The following is a 20,682-nucleotide window of genomic DNA, read 5'->3' as shown; positions in this document are numbered from 1 at the left end:
ACACTTTATATTTCATTGTATTTCTTATTCTTCCTCCTTCCTGCTATTATCTATTATTGTTATGTTTTTACTTGAAACTCTGGCACAACAACTTCCTTCGGGATAAATAAAGTTGTTCTCATCTCTCTCTCAGCAGGACACTAGAGCTGGAAGTCCTTGAACAAAACACCGACCGTATGACCTCCACATGTGGATGATTCTAAAAGCAGTTGAGGTGATGAAGAGCAGGATGGGGCTTCGGAGCAACAGCCTCATCTTCCAAACCACCCTGGAGAAGGAAGGCTGATGCCCGGCTCTGTTCCAGGTTGAAACACGTTCTCTCGTTTCATTTGAAAGCTCTGAGTTTGCTGTGACTGGCAGGAAATGCAGAAGTAAAAGGTCACGTTTAAGCCGAACTCAGAAGATGTGAGTGAACTCAGAAGCACGAGAAGGTCAGCAGGAGGTCATCAATAACTGTCGTGCTCGACGGAAGCGCTCGGCGCTGCAGCTTCTCCTGCAGGACCTGAACATTCTGATGTTCTCCAGGCGTCTCCTGACGTCCGGCTGAAGGACAGGAGCGTCTACAGCGCGGCGGCGAGGCTGTTCCTGCACAGGACTCGTATCTTGGAGAGTTTGAGGCCGAACATCACCGGGCTGAAGAGCGGCTGGCAGGTCAGGAAGTAGAGGGACAGGAAGATCCTCAGCACGCCGGGCAGGAAGCTCATGTCGAACCTGCTCTGGAGGATCTCAAAGCAGGCGCCGCAGGAGAAGTTGAGCAGCGAGGCCAGGTGAGGCGTGCACGTGGCCGCGGCCTTCCGCCGGCTCCGTCCGGATCCGGAGAAACACACCTGGAGAATCCTGCCGTAGCTGAAGAGGATTAAAAGCAGCGGCGCGAAGACGGAGAGGGCGGCGAACACAAGACCGTACACGTTGTTGACGCCGCCGTCGGAACAAGCCAGTTTGACCGGCGAGTGGTGGTCGCAGTAAACCTTGTGGACGACGTTCCGGCACAGACGCAGAGAAGCCAGGAGGTAGATGGTGACCACGTTCAGCAGCAGCGGAGGAAGCCACGCTGCCGCGAGGAGCAAGGCGACCTTCCTCACGCTCATCCTGCTGCTGTACTGCAGAGGGTGGCAGATCGCCAGGTAGCGGTCGTACGACATGACCACGAGGGTGAAATACTCGATGTTTCCGTAGGAGTAGATGCAGAAGATCTGGAGGAAGCAGAGCGGCGCGTGCACGGTGTGCACGTCGGAGAGGATCTGCAGCAGCAGGAAGGGAAACACGCCGGTGCTTCCGTACAGCTCGGTGACCAACAGGCTGCACAGGAACATGTACATGGGCTGGTGGAGGCTCCTGTTGGCGCAGATCACCAGGATCAGCAGGACGTTGGAGAAGATCACCGAGCAGTAAAGACTCAGAAGCAGCAGGAAATACAAGTAATTCAAGGGGCCGCTGTCCAGGTACGCGGCCAGCAGGAACTGTGACACCGGAGTGGAGTTGATCATCAGATTGGCTCCGCTCTGAAACTCACAGGTGTAAAGAGGTTAATGAGGTCCGCGCATCTTCACCGTTCAGATCTCCATCAGGAGGACGAGCCACCTTCAACGTCCCTGTGACCCTTCTGAGGGTCACCTGAGAGCTTTATACCGTGGACGCCCTCCCTGACGTCACTCCCACACACCACACACTCCGACTGCGCCTCACACTCTTTGTGTGTGTTTGCAAATCACTCGTCTCACCGGTCCATGGTCCTCAGTGTCCGACATGTGGCCAAACACTGCTTTGAACCTGCGGGTCCTCCTGAACTCAGGTGAACATCCTGCAAACACAACACGCCGAAGGTCCAAACAAGCCAAGGACAACAGGACGGTCGCTCCTCACGTCCATCCAGTTACTCAACGGGCCAAAGTCTCTGTCGCCACGTACAGTTTCAAGAGGAGGCCTTCACAGTTCTTGGTCTCACAGCCCTTCGGCCCGGAGGTCTATCTGAAGAACATCTCTGGAGCTCCATCTCCAATGAGCAGGAACCTCTTGAGTTCTATTCGTATGTAAATCATTTCCAGGTGTCACAGTGTTTAGCACCTGGAGTTCACATGAAGGTTCCTGGTCGGCTTCCACAGAACCTCTGCGTGGAGTCTGCAGGTTCTCCCATACCTCGAGTTCTACTCTGACTGCAGGGTTCCTCCCACGCTCCTCATCCAGGAGGCTCAGTAGACACCCTACATTGTCCAGACGTGTCAATGAGAAGGCCAAGCAAAGCTGGATTCTCTTTACATCGATTGGCGATAACGTCCTGAAGAAAAGGATCCGCCATCTGCTTTGCGCTTATCGTGCTGTTACACAAGCTGTGAAACATTGGGAGCGATACAGCATCAGGTGACCGCTTGCTGCTCCAAACCCTGCTGCTGCCGCCTGAAGCTCTCCAGATGTTAACCAGGGCTGAAGATTTGCCGCTATCATATTTTACAAAGTATCTGGACGGTGATAAGGACTCGTGCAGGAATCGAGGGTTCACAGGAGGACAGGAAGTGAGAGATGCTGCGAGGAGACACTTACTGGTGACACATCAACAGCTAACCTGGACATTTTCCGCTGTTTGTTTTCTTACTTTGTCCTCTGGAGTCCACAGGGGAGCCCAGACACCAGGGTGGAGGCCTCAGCTGGATGCTTCTCCATCCATCAACATGGAAACTCCTCCCTTGTTGGCTGTTAGTGACGCCGGCGAGCCTCCAGAGCGTCCGAGCGTCCGCGGACGCCTCGGGGCCTCTTGTTGTTCCTGCAGCTCCTCTGGGCCTCATTACTGCAGAAGATACAGTCACCATGACCACACACCTTCTGACAAAGTCACATTGTTTTCATCAGAAATAAAGGAAAACGGATGTTTGTCTTCTTCCACAGAAAAGGAACATTGTTACAAGCTTCAGAGGAACGCTTCAAACACACACCTTCGGGTGGTGGGATGAGAAATCTACATTCTACATGCAGATAACATGACGCTCCTGTCGACACTTACGTTCAACATCCAGAGGCAGAGAAGACAATGGCAGGCTGGATCTGAGCCTGCGAGGTCTTCAGGATGTTACAAGAACACTGAACACAAAGCATATCTGCTACCCGGAGCTGGACCTCCGAGGGCCCGGACAACCTTGGAAAAGGTCGATTGGTCTTTTCTGGGAGCGTCCGCCAAAGAGAGGCGTGGATTTTCCTGCTAGAAAGTTGTTTCAGAAGCATACAGGTCACGGTGCACGAGCAACTGAATAAATGTGCTGCGGCTCAACGCTTCACATCACATTCGACCAGCGGCGCCCGATGTTCCCACACAAGCTTCTCGCCCGCCACAAACCAGCTCCTGAAACTTGACCGACTCAAGCAAAGCTGTTCAGAAGCTTCAGGAGTCACTGACTCCTCTCGGTCAAAAGCTTGAGGATTATCGATCTCTAGATTTGCTTCAACCTGCCCCGAATGAGCGAGTGGCGAATGTTTGTCCGTCCGTAAACGACTGGTGACCGATGGTCCCGGCAGGGAAAGTCTGCAGATTCTAAGACGGCAGAGGAAATGTTCTGCACTGGGTCGCAGACTGTCAGCATCACAGCACACAAGCCTGTTCTGAGCATTTTCTGTCAACTATTTCCTGAAGCTCTGCAGGTAAAGACCTCTGAATCAGGGGGACGGTTCAGGTGAAGATGGTTCAGTGAGGTCAGGAGCAACATGTCTGAGTTCCAGGCCTGCAGAGGCGTCACCACGACCCACAACGATAAGTGACGCTATCGTGTCCATCCTGGGAGGACAGACAAGAAAAAGATGCCTTAGAGAACTAATGAGTGTCTCCATTCCTGAGAGGTCGAGATCAAAGCGGCCCCGGGGGGACCTGCTGCTGGACCTGCTCTGGAGAACATCATCATCTGCTTCAGACTCGCAGACTGGAGGACTGCCGGCACAACAAGAACTCCAAAATGAATCCTCTGTCATCAGTAACTGAGGTGGAGTCTGGAGTCTGGAGTCTGGAGTCTGGAGTCTGGAGTCTGGTATCTGGAGTCTGGAGTCTGGAGTCTGGAGTCTGGAGTCTGGTATCTGGTATCTGGTATCTGGAGTCTGGTATCTGGTGTGGTGACCAGAAGCTGCACGTGACCAGCCTGATGGGAGGAAACAGCCCTGGAAAAGGTATAAAGAGCTTCAGCTCAGCAGCTGGTGAATGGATGAACGTCAGTGTGCTTCTGTTCACCTGCAGGGAGACAGAAGGCGGCGAGGACTCGGCCTGGGATGGAGATGTGCTGAGAGCGAAACATCTCACAGCTGCTGACCTTCATAACAAATGTATGACTGAGTCTTCAGAGAGGAGGAAGGATGAACTCCACTTTGTCCCAGTTCATCCTGGGAGCCTATCTCAGTGTTGGGAATGTGAGATATCTTTGCTTCCTGCTGACTCTGCTTCTGTACATGTTGATTGTGGTTGTGAACTTCTCGCTGATCCTGGTGATCTGCGCGACCAGGAGCCTCCACCAGCCCATGTACATGTTTCTGTGCAGCCTGTTTGTGAATGAGCTGTACGGAAGCACCGGCTTGTTGCCTTTCCTGCTGCTGCAGATCCTCTCCGACGTGCACACCGTGCACGCTCCGCTCTGCTTCCTCCAGATCTTCTGTATCTACACCTATGCTCAGGTGGAGTTTTGTAACCTGGCCGTCATGTCGTACGACCGCTACCTGGCCATCTGCTGTCCTCTGCGTTATCACACGCGAATGACCCAGAAGCGAGCGTCGGTCTGCGTTTTCCTGATCTGGTTCTACTCGTTCCTGAAATTTATGATCACGCTGTCTTTGAACGTCCGCCTGCCCTTCTGTGGGAACCTCATCGACAGTCTGTACTGTCACAACTACCTGGTCGCTAAACTGGCTTGTTACGACTCCGCCGTCAACAACGTCTACGGGCTTTTCGGTATTTTTGTTACCGTCGCGGTTCCTCTGTTTCCCATCCTGTTCTCCTACATCAAAATCCTGGGCGTTTGTTTTGCCGGATGTCCTCAGACCAGGCAGAAAGCTGCCAGCACCTGCGTTCCACACCTGGTGTCTCTCCTGAACTTCTCCTTCGGTTGCAGCTTTGAGATCCTGCAGAGCAGGTTCGACATGAGCCGGACGCCCGGCGCCCTGCGCATCGTTCTGTCGCTCTACTTTCTGCTCATTCAACCCCTGATGAACCCCATCATGTACGGAATACAGATGTCCAAGATACGGAAGACCTACCGGGACCTCCTCTGTAACAAGAGGAAGACAGGAGACGGGAAAGTATGAACTGCGATAAACCAAACGATTCAGAAGGTCTGTGATGGGAAGGACTGGAGAGCGAGTGTTTGGTCCTCAGCAGAGCTTTATCACACTGATGCACCGACATTAAGTAGATGCTGATTGGAGATGCGGGTTCGGGTCCAACGGCAATAAAGTGTATTATTAATATTCATATGAGTAGCTTAACATCTGCTTCCGTGTTCAGTAAACAGTGAATAATGAGACTCCTGCCTGGAAGCTACAGCAGCACCGGTGTGTCTTCACGTCATCTACTCAGACTTTGTGTCCACCGTCCTTCCCTTCTGTCCCAGAAGAACAGACAAAAGCCTCATTAAAGGTACTTGAGAGGGAAGACTGAAGAGATGCACGTAGAACTTCACCTTCTGACCGCCGTGACCTCACAGACGGCTTCCATCCCGAGAGCGGAGGAAGTGTTTGGATGGGTTCTTTTGAGGAAACAAATAAGAAGACCTGCCCGAGATAGGCTGATCGGGGAAAACACAAGTCCTCCTTCCTCCTGGAGTAAACTTCTCTGCTCATCTTTGCTCTTCTTCCTCGCCGCAGCAGTCTTCAGTCTTCAGTCTTCAGTCTTCAGTCTTCAGTCCTCAGTCCTCAGTCCTCAGTCTTCAGTCTTCACCTTCACCACCGTTCGGTTCTGTCCAGCAGACCAGGGCCTCTCACTGTCGTCTGAGCTGTGACCCACATCATCCGACTGAAAAGCTTGTGTCAACCAGAGCTCTCTGAAGAAACCTGACACGGATCTACATTGGGGGTCCCCGATGTCACCTGGGCCTCATGAAATAATCCACATCGGGGCAAAGAGGGGGGTCACAATGGGAGGGGGCAATAAATGATCCATAGAAGTGAATCCGACAGGCCAGTGAGGTCGGCCAGAGTCGGCCGGAGGCCTACAAATATGTCAGATGGAAGGAGCTGGACCAAGGGTGTCAACATATGCGGCCGACAGCCTGCCAGAAAGGTTTTCAGCTGATAGGAAGATGTGAGGACGCTCTGGAGGCGCTTCGACCCAAAGCCCAGCATGCAGCCACTCAGAATACTGAGTGGAAGATAAAGTTCACCAACCCTTTCAACCAGGACCTTGGATGTGACGTGCACGGATCAAGGAAGTGGTCAGAACCTTGATCACCGAGCTGGACGGGATCCGGAGCGACAGGGATCCACCACATCAGGGCAGAGCCGAGGTCCAGAGCCGAGGTCCAGAGCCGAGGTCCAGAGCCGAGGTCCAGAGCCGAGGTCCAGCCCCTGTTCGGGTGTGAGATTCACCGCAGGAAACATCTGTACCAAAATCCAAAGTCCAGAGACACTGGATGGGGAGAGCAACAGTGTCCAAGGTCTCCATGGCAACTCAGCACCTCCGGGGAACACAGGGAGGGTGAGATCATCAAGCACCAGGGTTGAAGGACGGGTGGAGGAGTCACCCAGTGATCCCAGAAGATCAGCTGATTCTACTGGCCGTCACCGTCCCCTCAGAGACACTTCCTCCTCTGCTCTCACCATGGACACCGAGGCTGGTTTAGATGTTACATTTGACTCACTGCAGGATCTGACATCATTTTTAAGACGTGTGCTAACGCTATCAGTGTCGTTTCTGAAACTTGCTCTTTTAGCCAAAATCAAATGTCTTACAAGCATTAAAATGGTCTCCACAAATGTTTTGATGCTGTTCCGTTCCAACTCACTCCATTAGTTTATTTCATACAAACGCAAGAACAGTTTTCATGCCCTTGAACCCCAGTCAGCTGTGGGCAACTGTTTATTTAGCTTTGCAGACGTCCAGCCACCACACTGAACGCTGCAGGGCCTCCAACCAGCTGGAGGCCCTGCTGGAGGTCCTGCTGGAGGTCCTGCTGGAGGCCCAGCTGGAGGCCCTGCTGGAGGTCCTGCTGGAGGTCCTGCTTGAGGCCCTGCTGGAGGTCCTGCTGGAGGTCCTGCTTGAGGTCCTGCTGGAGGCCCTGCTGGAGGCCCTGCTTCCTCCTCAGATCACTGGCTGCTACTTACAAGTTACTTTTACATGATTCCCTTTGAGTAAACTGGCTTCACTTCTTGATAAAAGTGTTTTAAAAGACTTCAGGCCGTGTGTGTGTGTGTGTGTGTGTGGGGGGGGTGCTCGGCTACAGTGTGTATTAAACGTGCACGGTCACAGAGCTAACAGGAGTTAGCTTGCAGGAAGGAGCCGGAGGAACAGATTTCCTTGAGCTTCTATTCCAGTAACTGGGTTAACCCTGACCCTGACCCTGACCCTGACCCTGACCCTGACCCTAACCCTGACCCTAACCCTGACCCTAACCCTAACCCTGACCCTGACCCTGACCCTGACCCTGATACATGAACCCACCTTGTTCTAGTACATGTATGTTTATACAGATAAATAATAATTACATGTGTAGAAACATGTCATCAAGTCATGAGTATATTGGATTTATTGGATTGCACCACTTTGCGTGAGTTTAAATTGCCAACACTTTCCTAGAGTGACGTAGAGCATTTCTGGTGGTGACTGCATGTCAGCCATCTTGGTGGACACAAGTGTGTGAGGAGGTTCTGACAGCAGGTCCACACTTGACTTACTCTGATAGAAGAAAAGATGAAGGGTGATGCAGCATCTCCTCCTGCTGTCCTGACATCTCTCCACCGTCTAAACACGTCTATCCTACAGACCGAACGTTGGCTTGCGATTCTCAGATAGTCTCGTCTCAGAAACACACGGCAGCGGCTTCCGTCTCCTCAGAGACGCCGCTCCACACACAACTTCATGGACGTCGCTCAGGTTTGCTTGGATTCATTTAATGAAGGAGAAACAGAAAACAGAGAGTCACGTTTGGGAGAAGATGAGTTTTTTACACAGCAGGTGTATCTTGGTCAGGTTGAGTCCGTACAGCAGGGGGCTGAGGAGCGGCTGGCACGTCAGCCAGTACAACGACAGAAAAACACGCAACGCGTTCGGGATCCGCTTCACGTTAAATCTGTTTTGTATGATCTCGAAGAAACAGCCGCAGGAGAAGTTGACGAGCGAGGCCAGGTGAGGCGCGCACGTGCCGAAGGCCCGCTGTCTGGCCTGCTTGGATCCAGAAATGCACACCCGGAGGATCTTGATGTAGCTGTAAATGATGGACGTCACGACACACATGGTCAGGAAGGTGTAGGAGATGCCGTACATGTTGTTGGCGGTGGTGTCGGAGCAGGCCAGCCTGACCACCGAGTAATTGTCGCAGTAGACCTTGTGGATGGCGGTCCCACACAGCTGCAGAGGAACGCTCAGGGATATCAAGACCAGAATGGCAATGAAAGGGTACAACCAGACCAGTGCGATGAGGAAGGCCATCCTGCTCGGGGTCATCTGAAGGTTGTACTGCAGAGGACGGCAGATGGCCAGGTATCTGTCGTAGGACATGACGGCTAAGTTACAAAACTCCACGTTTGCATAGGTGTAGATACAGAAGATCTGGAGGAAGCAGAGCGGAGCGCGCACGGTGTGCACGTCGGAGAGGATCTGCAGCATCAGGAAGGGAAACACGCCGGTGCTTCCGTACAGCTCGTTGACCAACAGGCTGCACAGGAACATGTACATGGGCTGGCGGAGGCTCCTGTTGGCGCAGATCACCAGGATCAGCAGGACGTTGGTGCAGATGATCACGAGGTAGAAGCACAGCAGGATCAGCAGCACTAAGTATCTGTAGCGCCAGAGGTCGTAGAAGGCAGTGAGCGTGAAATATGAAACCTGAGTGGAGTTCATCATCGGCTTCCTCGGAAAAATACGATAACTCATTTTAATGCGGATTAAAGAAAACCGGCGTAAATCCACTCGTCTAAAGTGATTCTAGTCATGACCGGCATCTGTGAGGAAATAAAGGCTGGACCCGCCAGCTCTGTCTGAGGAACAGAACCGACCGCTGGCTGCAGGCAGCGCCTCTCAGCTCGCCTGCGCTCTTAAATCATGTTCCTCAGGAGACTCCGTGTCGTCATCGTCACCGCCTGCAAACGTGCACTCCATCACACCGATGAAGATCCTCTCTTTGGATTCATTCTGCAGCCGTGCTGAAATGACTGACAGGTGTGCTTTGGAGTTTGGATCCAGGGTTGGTCCTCCATCCCCGCCTGAAGAGACAAACTGCAAATGTTGAGGAAGCAGGACAAACATCAGACTGAAGGTCTAATGTTACATCCGTCCGCAGACACCTGGAGGTGTTTCAGAGCCAAACCCAGGATCTCTGGATGGGTCAAACCCCATCCCAGAGGAGACCACTAGGATTTAATAAGTGAACGTGAATTGACTCCATAATCAGCAGACTTCAACTTTAATTACGCACGTCATTGTCGATGCCTTCAGGCAAAGCAAAACTATTCAGAAGCTGACAGAGGGTCCTCGGCCGGAGCGACGAGTCCGAAGCATCTCGACATTTCATCCAAAGAGTCAGAAGAATTCAAATCAAATCCAGAATTGCAACCATCAGACCGAAACGGAAAAAGAGCCTCGGCTCCGCAGGAGGAGGAGCGATCGCCTTCCAAGCCAAACGTTCCTGGTCGGTGTTGTTGAGCGAGACCCTGAAGCCCTCGCCGGCCTGGTGGACGGCAGCCTGCTGCTCCTGGATAAACTGCAGTTATACATTATCGCGTCTTCCACCCTGTCTGAACCCAACGGATGTGCAACCACCTGGAGCCCTGAAGGTATCTGCGCGCTGATCTTTCCTCACTGATATTCCAACCCAGAAGGGAACAGACCTCAGCGGGTCACCACAGCTTCACATCTGTGTGGACTCTGAACACGCTGAGGTCAAACCTTCTCAGCAAACCAGCCAGACTCAGAGGCAACATTAAGATCTTAAGAATGTTGGACAGGGTGAAGGTCGCCGAGAGGTCACACCTCTTCAAGACGACGTCCCAAGGCCACGTCGGAGGAATCGTCTACAAACGCGGCACCGACATCCACTTTGAGAAAGCGGCGGTCGAGATCGAGGTGTCGGTGACCTCGTGTCCGGATCATCTCACGAGCGCCCGGAGGTAGCTTCACCTCCAACATCTCCTGGGACTCAAGGGTGACCTGACGGTGGGAGAACATTTTCAAAGGTCAGAGTGTCGGTGGCTTGGAATCCGAGCGCTCACCAGGACTGCAGCCAGTCATTGCTCTGATCTGGTGAAACTGAACTCCAGGAGGTGCGAGAACAACCCAGGACCACACGGGTGTAAAAGAACAGCCATAAAATATCTTCCCTAAACATTGCTGCCGTTGAAAAGCGAGCGGACGTCCGTGGACGTGGGGTATCAGAGCGGGTCGGAAAAAGGCCCCCGAAGAGCTCATTATCACTTTTTGCGGAAGCTCATCTTCTCCGAGTACCAAAAAACATCCGACTCCCCGTCAGCTGCTCCCCAGACGCAGGGCCTGGTCACGGTCGCCCGGGAACTAGAAAACTTAAGGAGGGGCAGAGGTTGATGTGAGCAGAGCAGAGCGGGTGGATGTCGGGATCGAGCGGTCCGACCATCGCGGGTCACGTGACCGGACCGAGCGCCGGCGAACGATGGGACCGCTGTGTGAGAGGGTCGTCACCATGAACTCCTCGCAGGTCTCCTACTTCACATTATCCGGCTACACTGAGATCGGGGTTCTGAAGTATTTATTTTTCCTGATTCTTCTGTGCTTCTACCTCGTGATCATCTGCGCCAACGTCCTGCTGATCCTGGTGATCGGCGCCAACAGGAGCCTCCACGAGCCCATGTACATGTTTCTGTGCAGCCTGTTTGTCAACGAGCTGTACGGGAGCACCGGCTTGTTGCCCTTCCTGATGCTGCAGATCCTCTGCGACGTGCACACCGTGCACGCGCCGCTCTGCTTCCTCCAGATCTTCTGTTTGTATTCGTACGTCAATGTGGAGTTTTATAACCTGGCCGCCATGTCCTACGACAGATACCTGGCGATATGTCTTCCGCTGCAGTACAACACACGGATGACGGCGCAGAGAGTACTCGCGCTGGTTGCTTTCTCCTGGATTTTTCCCTTCCTGTCGGTCGTCCTGATGATCGCATTGAACGCCTCCCTGCGGCTGTGCGGGAACATCGTTCACAGGCTGTACTGTGACAACTACTCTGTCGTCAAGCTGGCGTGTGAAAACAACACGGCCAGCAACGTGTACGGACTCGTCTACACCTTCACCGTGCTGGTCAGCCTGGCCGCCGTCAACCTCTACACGTACATGAGGATCCTCCAAGTGTGCTACTCTGGCTCCAAGCAGACCAGGGAGAAGGCCTTCAGCACCTGCTTCCCCCACCTGGCCTCCCTCTTCATCTTCTCCTGCGGGTGTTTCCTGGAGGTGATTCAGAGCAGGTTCGACATGAGCCACGTGCCCGAAGCTTTCCGCCTCCTCCTGTCCCTCTTCTTCCTCATCTGCCAACCCTTCCTGAACCCCGTGATTTACGGACTCAACATGTCCAAAATACGCACGATCTTTAGGCATTTTCTCCTCCGATGAGACGCCGAGGTTAAAGTTTGGATGCACGAGGAGGCCGTGAGGCTGTGAAGCAGTGTCACTGCGAATGTCCTCTCCCGTCTAGAACACACGACCGTGGTGTCGTTGTAACTCTTTGGTTTTCCACCCTTGTACCACTTAGACCGAGGCAACCAAGGGCAGTGCCTTCGTTTCTTAGACCTACTTTTCCATTGAAGGGTCATATTTAACATGTTCATTTGGATAGAAATGACCTCATTAGTGCATATGTATGAACACAGTGTGTCTTCTATGTAACACCTGGCGGGTAATTAAGTAATAAACGTTCTCGGTGTGAGCAGAAGAGGGGTGTGTGTGTGTGTGTGTGTTCTGTGTGCAATGGGTGAGGGTGAACACTTTACATAATACATGATGTTAATGTGTTTGGGAGCGTAACACCTCGATTGGAATAAAAGCGCCAAAGAACCAGCGGTGATGTGACAAACTCCTGGCAATTTAAACCCTACAATACTTTAAATGGAGGGAAAAAAATACAAAAGCTGATTTTATTATTCTTGCTTTTCCTGTGATATTCAAATGTCCAGCTCATCTGAAAAATGCTACGTGTAGAACAACAGTTTCAACAGAGGGGGAAATAACAGCACTGTTAATATAAAGTGAAAAATACACCGAGTACATTAAATTGGCGCGATCCGGGGTAGAAGACAAATAGACTCTGAACGAACGAATCAAATGATAAACTCAGTTTATGCTGCTGAAGAATCTAATGTATCATGAATTCGGCCTTTCCAGGTGAGTGGTGAGACATTTAATGATTAAATGTTGGTAGGCGACATGGAAAGAGCTCCGGGGAGCGACGGAAGCCCCGCACACAAAGCTGGGACCAGAACCCCAGTCCTAAAGCAAAGGGGTCTCACCGCCTCCAGAGGCAGGAGACAAGATGATGCCTTCCTTTGGATCTCCGAGAACGGAGCTCGGATGACTGAAGTGGACTTCAGCGCAAACAATGACTAAATCTTTACTTATGAAAGGATCCTCAGAACCTTCTCAGACGCCATGATATTTTGTAGAATTTGCATTACACTGGTAAACACCTAAAATACAGGACTATTTATGTAGAGAGGACAGCTGATCTTCAGTAGTGGAGGCGCTTTGGTCCTCGCTGCCATCAGCCCTGTTTTAAAGGTCGCTTAAAAGTCTTCTGTCATAAACTTCGTTCACCCTGGGTTCAAAAGATATGCAAAAAGTCAAGGCCAAAACCACTCGTACCCCTGGCAACTGTGACATTAAAGTTATTCTATTCAAACAACATGTTTTTGTCTTTTTTTTGGAAAAGACACAGCCTTCTCCCAAGAGAGAAGACAATGTACATGAGGTAGAATTGAGGGGAAAAAAATAATTTTGACTTTTATTTACAATTGAATAAAAAGTGGCGTGTCCAAAATGATTCATTCCCTTCCTCGGTGATCAATAAAAAAGCCCATATTGGCCGTGACAGCAGCCATCTTTTGTGATGAGCTCCGACTCTTTGGAAGGTCTCCTGGGCCGGAAGGTCTCCTGGGCCGGAAGGTCTCCTGGGCCGTCACCCTGATCTTTAGCTCCCTCCAGAGTCTCCATCGGATTCAGGTCCAAAATGTTCATGTGTGCTGACCAGGTCTTCCCACATTGAGTTGATTCAAGCAGCTGTTCCCAAGGATCCTGGGTAATTAGGATGCTCTCCAACACCTTGGACTGTTTGCATCAGGATAAAACCTTGGCTCTTCCCATAAACTGAGTCGGCGGCAGATGGCAAAGGGTCGGAATAATTTGGGACGTGACACTTTCTGTTCAAATGGAAAAAAAAAAAATCATGAAATTCTTTTTTTCCCCACAATGGTGCCTCTTGTATATTGTCTTGTTATCTTTTGGAAGAAACCAGTGTCGTTTCAACCCCCCAGAATGTTGCTGAAAGTCGTCACAGAGCTCCAGTTCTTAAAGTTGCTCCAAGTAAAAGGTCAGAACCAAAGTCCAGCTTGTGTCTTCTAGCTGAACTACTTTATGTCCACATATGATTACAACAATATTTATGGTCAACTTTCAATGCAGTAAAGTGCAGTAAGAGTGCACTTGTATAGAAAACAGCGAGCTCTTTTACCGTAAATAAAACTAGTCCCAGGCAAATCGATTTAAGGCCTTTATTTCAGATTAAGGAATAAAGGAACCTCAGAGTAAAATAAATTTTAAGAAGTGCAAACACGGCCCCAGTTAGTTTCTTTAAGGCCCTGGATGTCGTGGCTGACACACCTCTGATGCCTCAGGCCTGGCAGACCAGGCTGGTGACCCCTCTTTGGAAATGGAATAAGGGATCGCAGTCCTCGGCCTCCCCGGAAAGGTCTACCCGGTGCCGGGGAGGAGGCTCCGCCGGATGTTTGAATCTAGATTTAGGAGGGTCAGTGTGGTTTTGGCCCTGGTCACGGAGCAGCGGACCACCTCCAGACCCTTAGCAGGGTCCTCCAGGGTGCTTTGAGTGCTTGAGATCACTTTTGAAGAGTGATATCTGCTCTCATTGACCGATCACCCGACCAGTCGACATGTTTTGTGGACCCGGACAAGGTGTTGGACCGGGTCCCGTGGGGAGCACTGTGGGGGACGCTCCCAGAGCGCACGCCACCGGTCCACGTGCCGGTCTGCGCTGAGGGCTGGACTCCACCGGGGCCGCCCTTCCTCACAGGTACTTCTGGGCGCAGACCAGGTGTCGAGGGGATCCGGTTTGGTTCACAAAGTAGAAACACACAAGCAGAAAGAGAACAGCATTCCTGGGGATGAAGGTTCACAAGCCCCAGGGAACGATGGTAGGATCACCCGGAGACGTCAGCGGCACACTGAACACCGAAGACGTAAGAGGGTCAACCTGTGGCGCAGGAGGTGAAATAGATTTGAAAGCTACATTTGACGCCGGATAACGTTCTTACAGGCAGTACGTATTTTGTTTAGTTTCAGGCCGTAGAGAAGTGGGTTTAGTAGGGGTGAGCAGGTGAGGAAGTACACGGACAGGAAAATCCGCAGCATGTTGGGGGCATCGTCCAGTTGGAAACGGTTGCGCAGAACCTCAAAGAAAACGCCGCAGGAGAAGTTGACGAGGGAGGCCAGGTGAGGCACGCAGGTGCTCAGGGCTTTCCGTCCCGCATGGTTACGACCAGACACGCAAACTTGGAGGATTTTCAAGTATGAGTAAAGAATCAAAAGGACAAGTAACAAAACAGAAGCGGTCAAACATAATCCGTAGATGTTATTGACTGTGGTGTCCGTGCAGGACATTTTCACGATTGAGTAGTTGTCACAGTACACTTTGGGGATCCTGTTCCAGCACAGCTGCAACGGCACGGACAGAGATATGAGAATACCGACGCCTACCAGTGAGTACAACCACGACACGGCAATTATAAGCAGCACTTTTCTGGACGTCATAAGCGTGTGATATTGCAGAGGAAAACAGACAGCAAGGTATCGGTCGTAAGAGATGGCAGCCAGGTTGCTAAACTGCGTACATGTATACATATAGACGCAGAAGATCTGGAGGAAGCAGAGCGGAGCGTGCACGGTGTGCACGTCAGAGAGGATCTGCAGCAGCAGGAAGGGAAACAGGCCGGTGCTTCCGTACAGCTCGTTGACAAACAGGCTGCACAGAAACATGTACATGGGCTCGTGGAGGCTCCTGTTGGCGCAGATCACCACGATCAGCACCGTGTTAGCGATCACTGTCAGACCGTACAAACTCATCACGAACAGGAAGAGGAAATATCTGGCCGGACCAGTGTCGAAGTAGGCCGTGAGGATGAAATAGGACACCTGCGTGATGTTCGCCATCGTTCAGATGCTCGATAAACTCCGTTCAGCTGACATTATGCTCTGACATTTGCGCAGAAAAGATTAAAAACAAAGAGCCAGGCCTTCAGGCAAACCGTCTGTCTCTCCGATGGTCCTCGCGTTGCAGAACCTCAACCTCATTCCTCCAAACGTGTCTCTGAATTCGGCCTCGCTGGCTCCACAAACACATCCATCTTTAAAAAGAGTGGGTTGAGAGAGGAGTTAAAGTTTAAAAACAAACAAAAAACAGCAGGAACAAGAAAATGGACATAAAAAGCAAAGGGACTTTATTAGAAATAAAATATGATATAAATATGAATTCTAAACAGCAGAACCAAGATGTTACCTGACTATACTTTACGGTCAGAACGTGGAAAGTATGAGGACAGAGTATGAACGTTCACACTCAGTCCACCTGAAGTGAGGCGCTGCTTTCAAAGGTTTTCAGGACCACCCAAACACTGATGCTGAACCAATCATCAACTGCTTGCAACTAGAGGTCTCCAAGGATCAGGATCAGCCAACGAGAGCTGATGTCACTCTTCAAAAGTCATCTGAAGTACTCAACTGAAGTGCCAAGACTTCAGGTATGATACTCAGTATCACAAAAGAAACCGCGGACAGTCCAACTCACATCATCTAGATCAGGGTTTCCCAGCCTTTTTTCAGCCGCGGCACATATTGTACAAAATCACATGCCGTGCAGGGGACCACAACGGGACGGGACATTATTAATGCGGTGGAGAAGTCCGTAAATAGAAATGCATTGTCCTGGGAAACGAAAAGCAGACTTAGTTGGACTGATGAAGGAGAGAAATGAAAAAAAATAAGTGTATAACTGTCACGAGCCTCTAATAACGTATCATTGTATTATCCATCAAGAAGCTTTGTGTGGGGGAAGTGCTGGTGACGGATAAAATCGTGACGACGCTCATGAAAACAGCGAACTTCATTGTTTTGTTTGTTATTTTCAGAACATGATGAATGGATGATGGTCGAGAGGGGATCCACTCGGTGTGTTCAAGGACAGGCAGCATCTCCTCATCCACTTCACCTAAAAGCTTGACCAGTATAGCTGTGAATTGCAGTCCTCGTCGTCGACGGTGGGTATCGTCATCGTTATTCCGTGGATGTTGAGGGTTAAGGATTATTTCCTAGATCCCGGTGTCTTTTTTCCACCGTTCAAAGATGATCGGGACTTTACAGGGAGGCCTGATAACTGCTGCCTTCCAGAGATGCTCTGCAAGTGATCAACAATGTGGTTATCTGAAAACCAGCGTCACCACGACCACCAAGTACGTTCAGTGAGTGAATTTACCAGTTATGCACCAGTTATTTCTGCTGCATTTCCTTCAGCACTTTCACGGGGCAAAGGTCCAAGAGTTTTGTTTTCAAGGAAAATTTGCCATAAAACAGCAGCAATGATTGTCATGGCACAAGAAGTGCAAAACAGACAAGAGCCAATTAAAACATGTAAACACGTACCTGCTTTGTTTCCATCTGCGGTCATGGAAACAGCGTGGTATCCTCACTGGAGTTGCTAAGTGGCCCTTAGTGAGGCCTCCAGAGTGTCCGAGTGTCCGCCGGCACCCTCTGTTGTTCCAGTTGAAGAATTCTACTCCACTAGGGCTCATTACACCGAAAGATACACTTGCTTAGATGACACCACGGCACCGAGTCACCAGGGAGGAGGCCGGGTCGTGGTGTGTTTGTTTTGGACGAAGACACGCGAAGGGCAAGACATGGCGCCCGCAGCATAAACAGCTCATCCAAAGTTTCAACTTGACTTGATCGGATGACCTGAAGATCATCATCTTTCCATTACTCAGTGAGAAGAAGAAAAAGAGGAGAAGAATCTAAACCCGTCGCAGGAGCCGGAAGTGCATCTTTGCCGGGGGCTGACGAGTCACAGCAGGGTAACTGCTGGTGTTCACTTGAACCCTGACATCCCTCATCAGATCACACTCCTCTTTTCCTTTTGGTGGCTCCCTCTAATCAACCCCCTCCATCCAATCCTATTCTCTGTATCTCCTTCTCTGACACCAACTAACTTCATGTCCTCTGTCTCCACGTCCATAAATCTTCCATTTGGTCCGTACATCTAGAAATCTTCTTTTGGACATCAGAACAGTTGTATTTACTGACGGACAGTCAGTGCTTGGTGTCTCACGTGTAACATGTAGTTAGTGGATCCCTGTAAAGAAAGACATTTTATGAAAACTCATGCAGAGGGACCTCTGTTAGAAAAGGCTGATAGATGAGTCGGACGCTGTATTGGGATTGTCGCACAAAGAGTGACCTTCATATACAGTCGGACATATTTGGTCACCTGTTCTCCCTTAAAATATTTACACAACTTTTTTCTTGTTAAAGGAGATGATGATGCGTCGTAAAAGTGACATATGTTGTAAATAGAGAATTAGAATCGGGAGCTCAGACTTTAATCTGAAAACTGAGTTATTACAAGAGCTGGTCTTTGGTAAGTTAATATGAAAGGAGCGGTTAAAAGGGGAAACTGGGACCTTATCTTCACAAAAAAGGCCCCGTGATTTTAATCAGTGATTTTGACAGAAAAACAAACAGCTGGGGTCAACAGCGACCACTGCTTCGAGAGATGACTAAATGCCTAAAATGAATTATAAATGAATCTGCATGTTTGCGTCACATGTCTATGTAAATATCCACAGAGCGTACATACACTCCACACTTTTCTATCTGTTAGAACACAGGCTGATCTACTGAAGAGCAGCTGAAAAGGTTAAATCTCCTCAGCTTGTAGCTGCGATGGGAGACTGGCAGCACAAGAGGAGCCAATCACCGTCCAGGATCACCCCGGCCTCCACGCCGTGCCAGCTGATGTCAAAATCTTTTGACGCTCAGATGCGGAAACAAATGCGTGACGTTTAATTTAGGCGAGGCGTCGATTGGTAACGGTCACTGTCGGGGACCAGACGTTTCTGATGTTCTGATACCTTTTTCCTTACCAAACGTCCATAGGTCGTAGAGCTGAGCCGGGCAATTTGGACTTAAATAAATGTCAAGAGGACCGTTAATTGAGATTAATTTCAAATCAGGAGGTAAGACCAGGTTTGGAAAGTCACAAGTCAATGCATGTTGTGTGTCACCAGTGTCATGACAACTTCACTTCCCCATTTTTCAAAATTCACTGAAGATAATGATTTGTTATGATCAGCTACATTTTTATAACAGTCCATAACTTTAAAAGTAATCTCATTTTTCCAATGAGAAAAAGCTAATTGGAAATACAGTAATACAAAATCTGATCTGTAGGATGTGTGTGTCAACACCAGCCGGCTGTGTGTCTCCTCGCCGCCCTGGTGGACAGGACTTTCAGCACCTCGGCGGTGGACCGGGGTCTCTGCGAGGAAGCACTGCCGAGAGGACTCACAGCTGACGCCTTGGGAAATGATATGGACAGGAAACTCTCCCGGTGACCGTCTGGAAGCTGGAGTTGGATTTCATCGGCTCACAGGTGCAGGAATTAGATCCGACGGCGGGTCAGACAGCAGCCTCAAATAACGCTGTGTGAGCGATCGCCACTTACTTCAAATCACAATTTGACGTGGCACAGACACAGATCACTATGGAACACATAGTTGATGCCTGATTGGCCTGTGTTTACCCAGGTTCTTCCATCTGCTGCATAACACAAGAGTTTTTTGGATTCCAGGCCCTTACACAGAGCCTGGGGCAGCGCTCCACGCTCACGAGGCAATAATAGCACGGACCTCCTTTAGTTTACCACATTCAGTTATACGACATGGGTGAAATTCTACCTCGTCATGGAATAACCATAACCCCTGACTTAGAAGCGGTCAGGGCTCCCGTCTCTTGACACTATGATACTTGACCTTTAGGTTCCAGGACCGCCGCCCGCTCCCGACACAACACCGCCTGCTTCCTACCTTTTAGTGACTTTACAAACAGCTGTTAACTAAATTAACAGTCCTCTGGTGACTGGTTAAGTGCCATCAAAATGCTCAAGGGATTAGGTCATATCTTGGCTTATATCAGTCTCCTATCGTAGAGTCAAGACACTCCTCATTCATTGCGTCCATCTCACACATTTCTTTCACCTCCAAATGAAGTGTTTGAAAATCTGAAACCAAAACTGGTACATTAAAAGGGTATAAATTGAAGCCTAATGTCCCAATGATTGTGACAATGACCATGCTAACACCACTGTTGATCAGCCTTGTTCTTGGTATGCACGACCCGATCGGCTCTAGCTAGCATGAAAAGCTAATTAACCTTGTTATTGGTTGGATCAGCCCAAGCTAGCATGAAAAGCTAATTCATCTTTTTATTGGTAGGAGCGGCCCAAGCTAGCATGAAAAGCTAATTCATCTTTTTATTGATGTGTGCGGCCCGAGCTAGCATGAAAAGCTAGACGTCGGGACAAATTACCCAGGACCGCAAGACTATCGGGGCGAGGTGTGAACACCTTTCGCACCCGGTGTCTCTTTACCTGAGAGACAAACTTAAATTCAGCTGTTTTTTTCCTTCTCCGTCGTCCTCACTGAGGAATGCTGTGTGTTGTACCAGGCATTAGGAGGAGCCGGAGGGGACCGCAGGACACCTGGGAGAATCAAGTGAGCTCTAGTGCTTTAGTGGTTGTTGTTCATAACTATTAAAATAATGTTTTTTATGGTTAGGCAATTGTTACCTTTTCTTTGAAAAAAAAATGTGGAAAAAGGCAAACAAAGTTTGTGGACTCGACCGCCGCAAGCTAACAGTGAGCGGGTTTGGCGGGAGTTGCCATGGAGAGTTGAACTGGCCAATCACAGGGTCGAACACTGGCGGCGCGCGAGACAGCAGATCGCTCGTTGTCGCCAGGCAGATTCGGGCCGCCGGGGAAACGAAGGAGCGGTTTTCTCTAGAAAACGGTTTGCAGGAATATATCCGCGTCCCTGCCGCTCAGCGAAGGCGCGCACATCAGGAATATTCACGGCTGGCAATTATCTGAAGAACTATTTGAACAGTTGATTCAATAACGGTAGCATGTGGCGTTGGTGGTATAGTGGTGAGCATAGCTGCCTTCCAAGCAGTTGACCCGGGTTCGATTCCCGGCCAACGCAGCTCTCGTTTTGTCTTT

The 20,682-nt window shown here is 50.3% G+C and overlaps 5 protein-coding genes and 1 non-coding gene across 6 annotated transcripts; 3 read left to right on the top strand and 3 right to left on the bottom strand.

The window, feature by feature from the left end:
* Positions 1 to 560: 560 nt before the first annotated feature.
* On the bottom strand, positions 561 to 1,487 carry LOC147223998 (olfactory receptor 11A1-like). The gene has a single exon (XM_086164941.1). It carries the CDS (start codon positions 1,485 to 1,487, stop codon positions 561 to 563), a length of 927 nt encoding a protein of 308 aa, XP_086021067.1.
* A 2,839-nt stretch (positions 1,488 to 4,326) lies between these two features.
* On the top strand, positions 4,327 to 5,268 carry LOC147223997 (olfactory receptor 11A1-like). Its single transcript, XM_086164940.1, has one exon. The coding sequence runs from the start codon at positions 4,327 to 4,329 to the stop codon at positions 5,266 to 5,268; it is 942 nt and encodes a 313-aa protein (XP_086021066.1).
* A 2,827-nt stretch (positions 5,269 to 8,095) lies between these two features.
* LOC147223996 (olfactory receptor 11A1-like) lies at positions 8,096 to 9,283 on the bottom strand. The gene has a single exon (XM_086164939.1). The coding sequence runs from the start codon at positions 9,047 to 9,049 to the stop codon at positions 8,096 to 8,098; it is 954 nt and encodes a 317-aa protein (XP_086021065.1). The 5' UTR covers positions 9,050 to 9,283.
* Positions 9,284 to 10,826: 1,543 nt separating this feature from the next.
* Positions 10,827 to 11,744, top strand: LOC147223995 (putative olfactory receptor 1F12P). The gene has a single exon (XM_086164938.1). It carries the CDS (start codon positions 10,827 to 10,829, stop codon positions 11,742 to 11,744), a length of 918 nt encoding a protein of 305 aa, XP_086021064.1.
* Positions 11,745 to 14,570: 2,826 nt separating this feature from the next.
* On the bottom strand, positions 14,571 to 15,566 carry LOC147223994 (olfactory receptor 6N1-like). The gene is made up of 2 exons (XM_086164937.1): positions 14,681 to 15,566; positions 14,571 to 14,581 (listed from the first exon to the last, which is right to left on the bottom strand). Exons 1-2 carry the CDS (start codon positions 15,564 to 15,566, stop codon positions 14,571 to 14,573), a joined length of 897 nt encoding a protein of 298 aa, XP_086021063.1.
* A 5,027-nt stretch (positions 15,567 to 20,593) lies between these two features.
* Positions 20,594 to 20,665, top strand: trnag-ucc (transfer RNA glycine (anticodon UCC)). Its single transcript has one exon. It is a non-coding gene; the product is annotated as a tRNA-Gly (tRNA).
* The last annotated feature ends 17 nt before the right edge of the window (positions 20,666 to 20,682 follow it).

Source organism: Fistularia commersonii, chromosome 18 (assembly GCF_037954325.1).
Source record: "Fistularia commersonii isolate RoL2024-O1a breed Wild chromosome 18, RoL_Fcom_v1.0, whole genome shotgun sequence".
NCBI classification, from domain to species: domain Eukaryota; kingdom Metazoa; phylum Chordata; class Actinopteri; order Syngnathiformes; family Fistulariidae; genus Fistularia; species Fistularia commersonii.
This window is presented reverse-complemented; position numbering and strand designations above follow the sequence as displayed.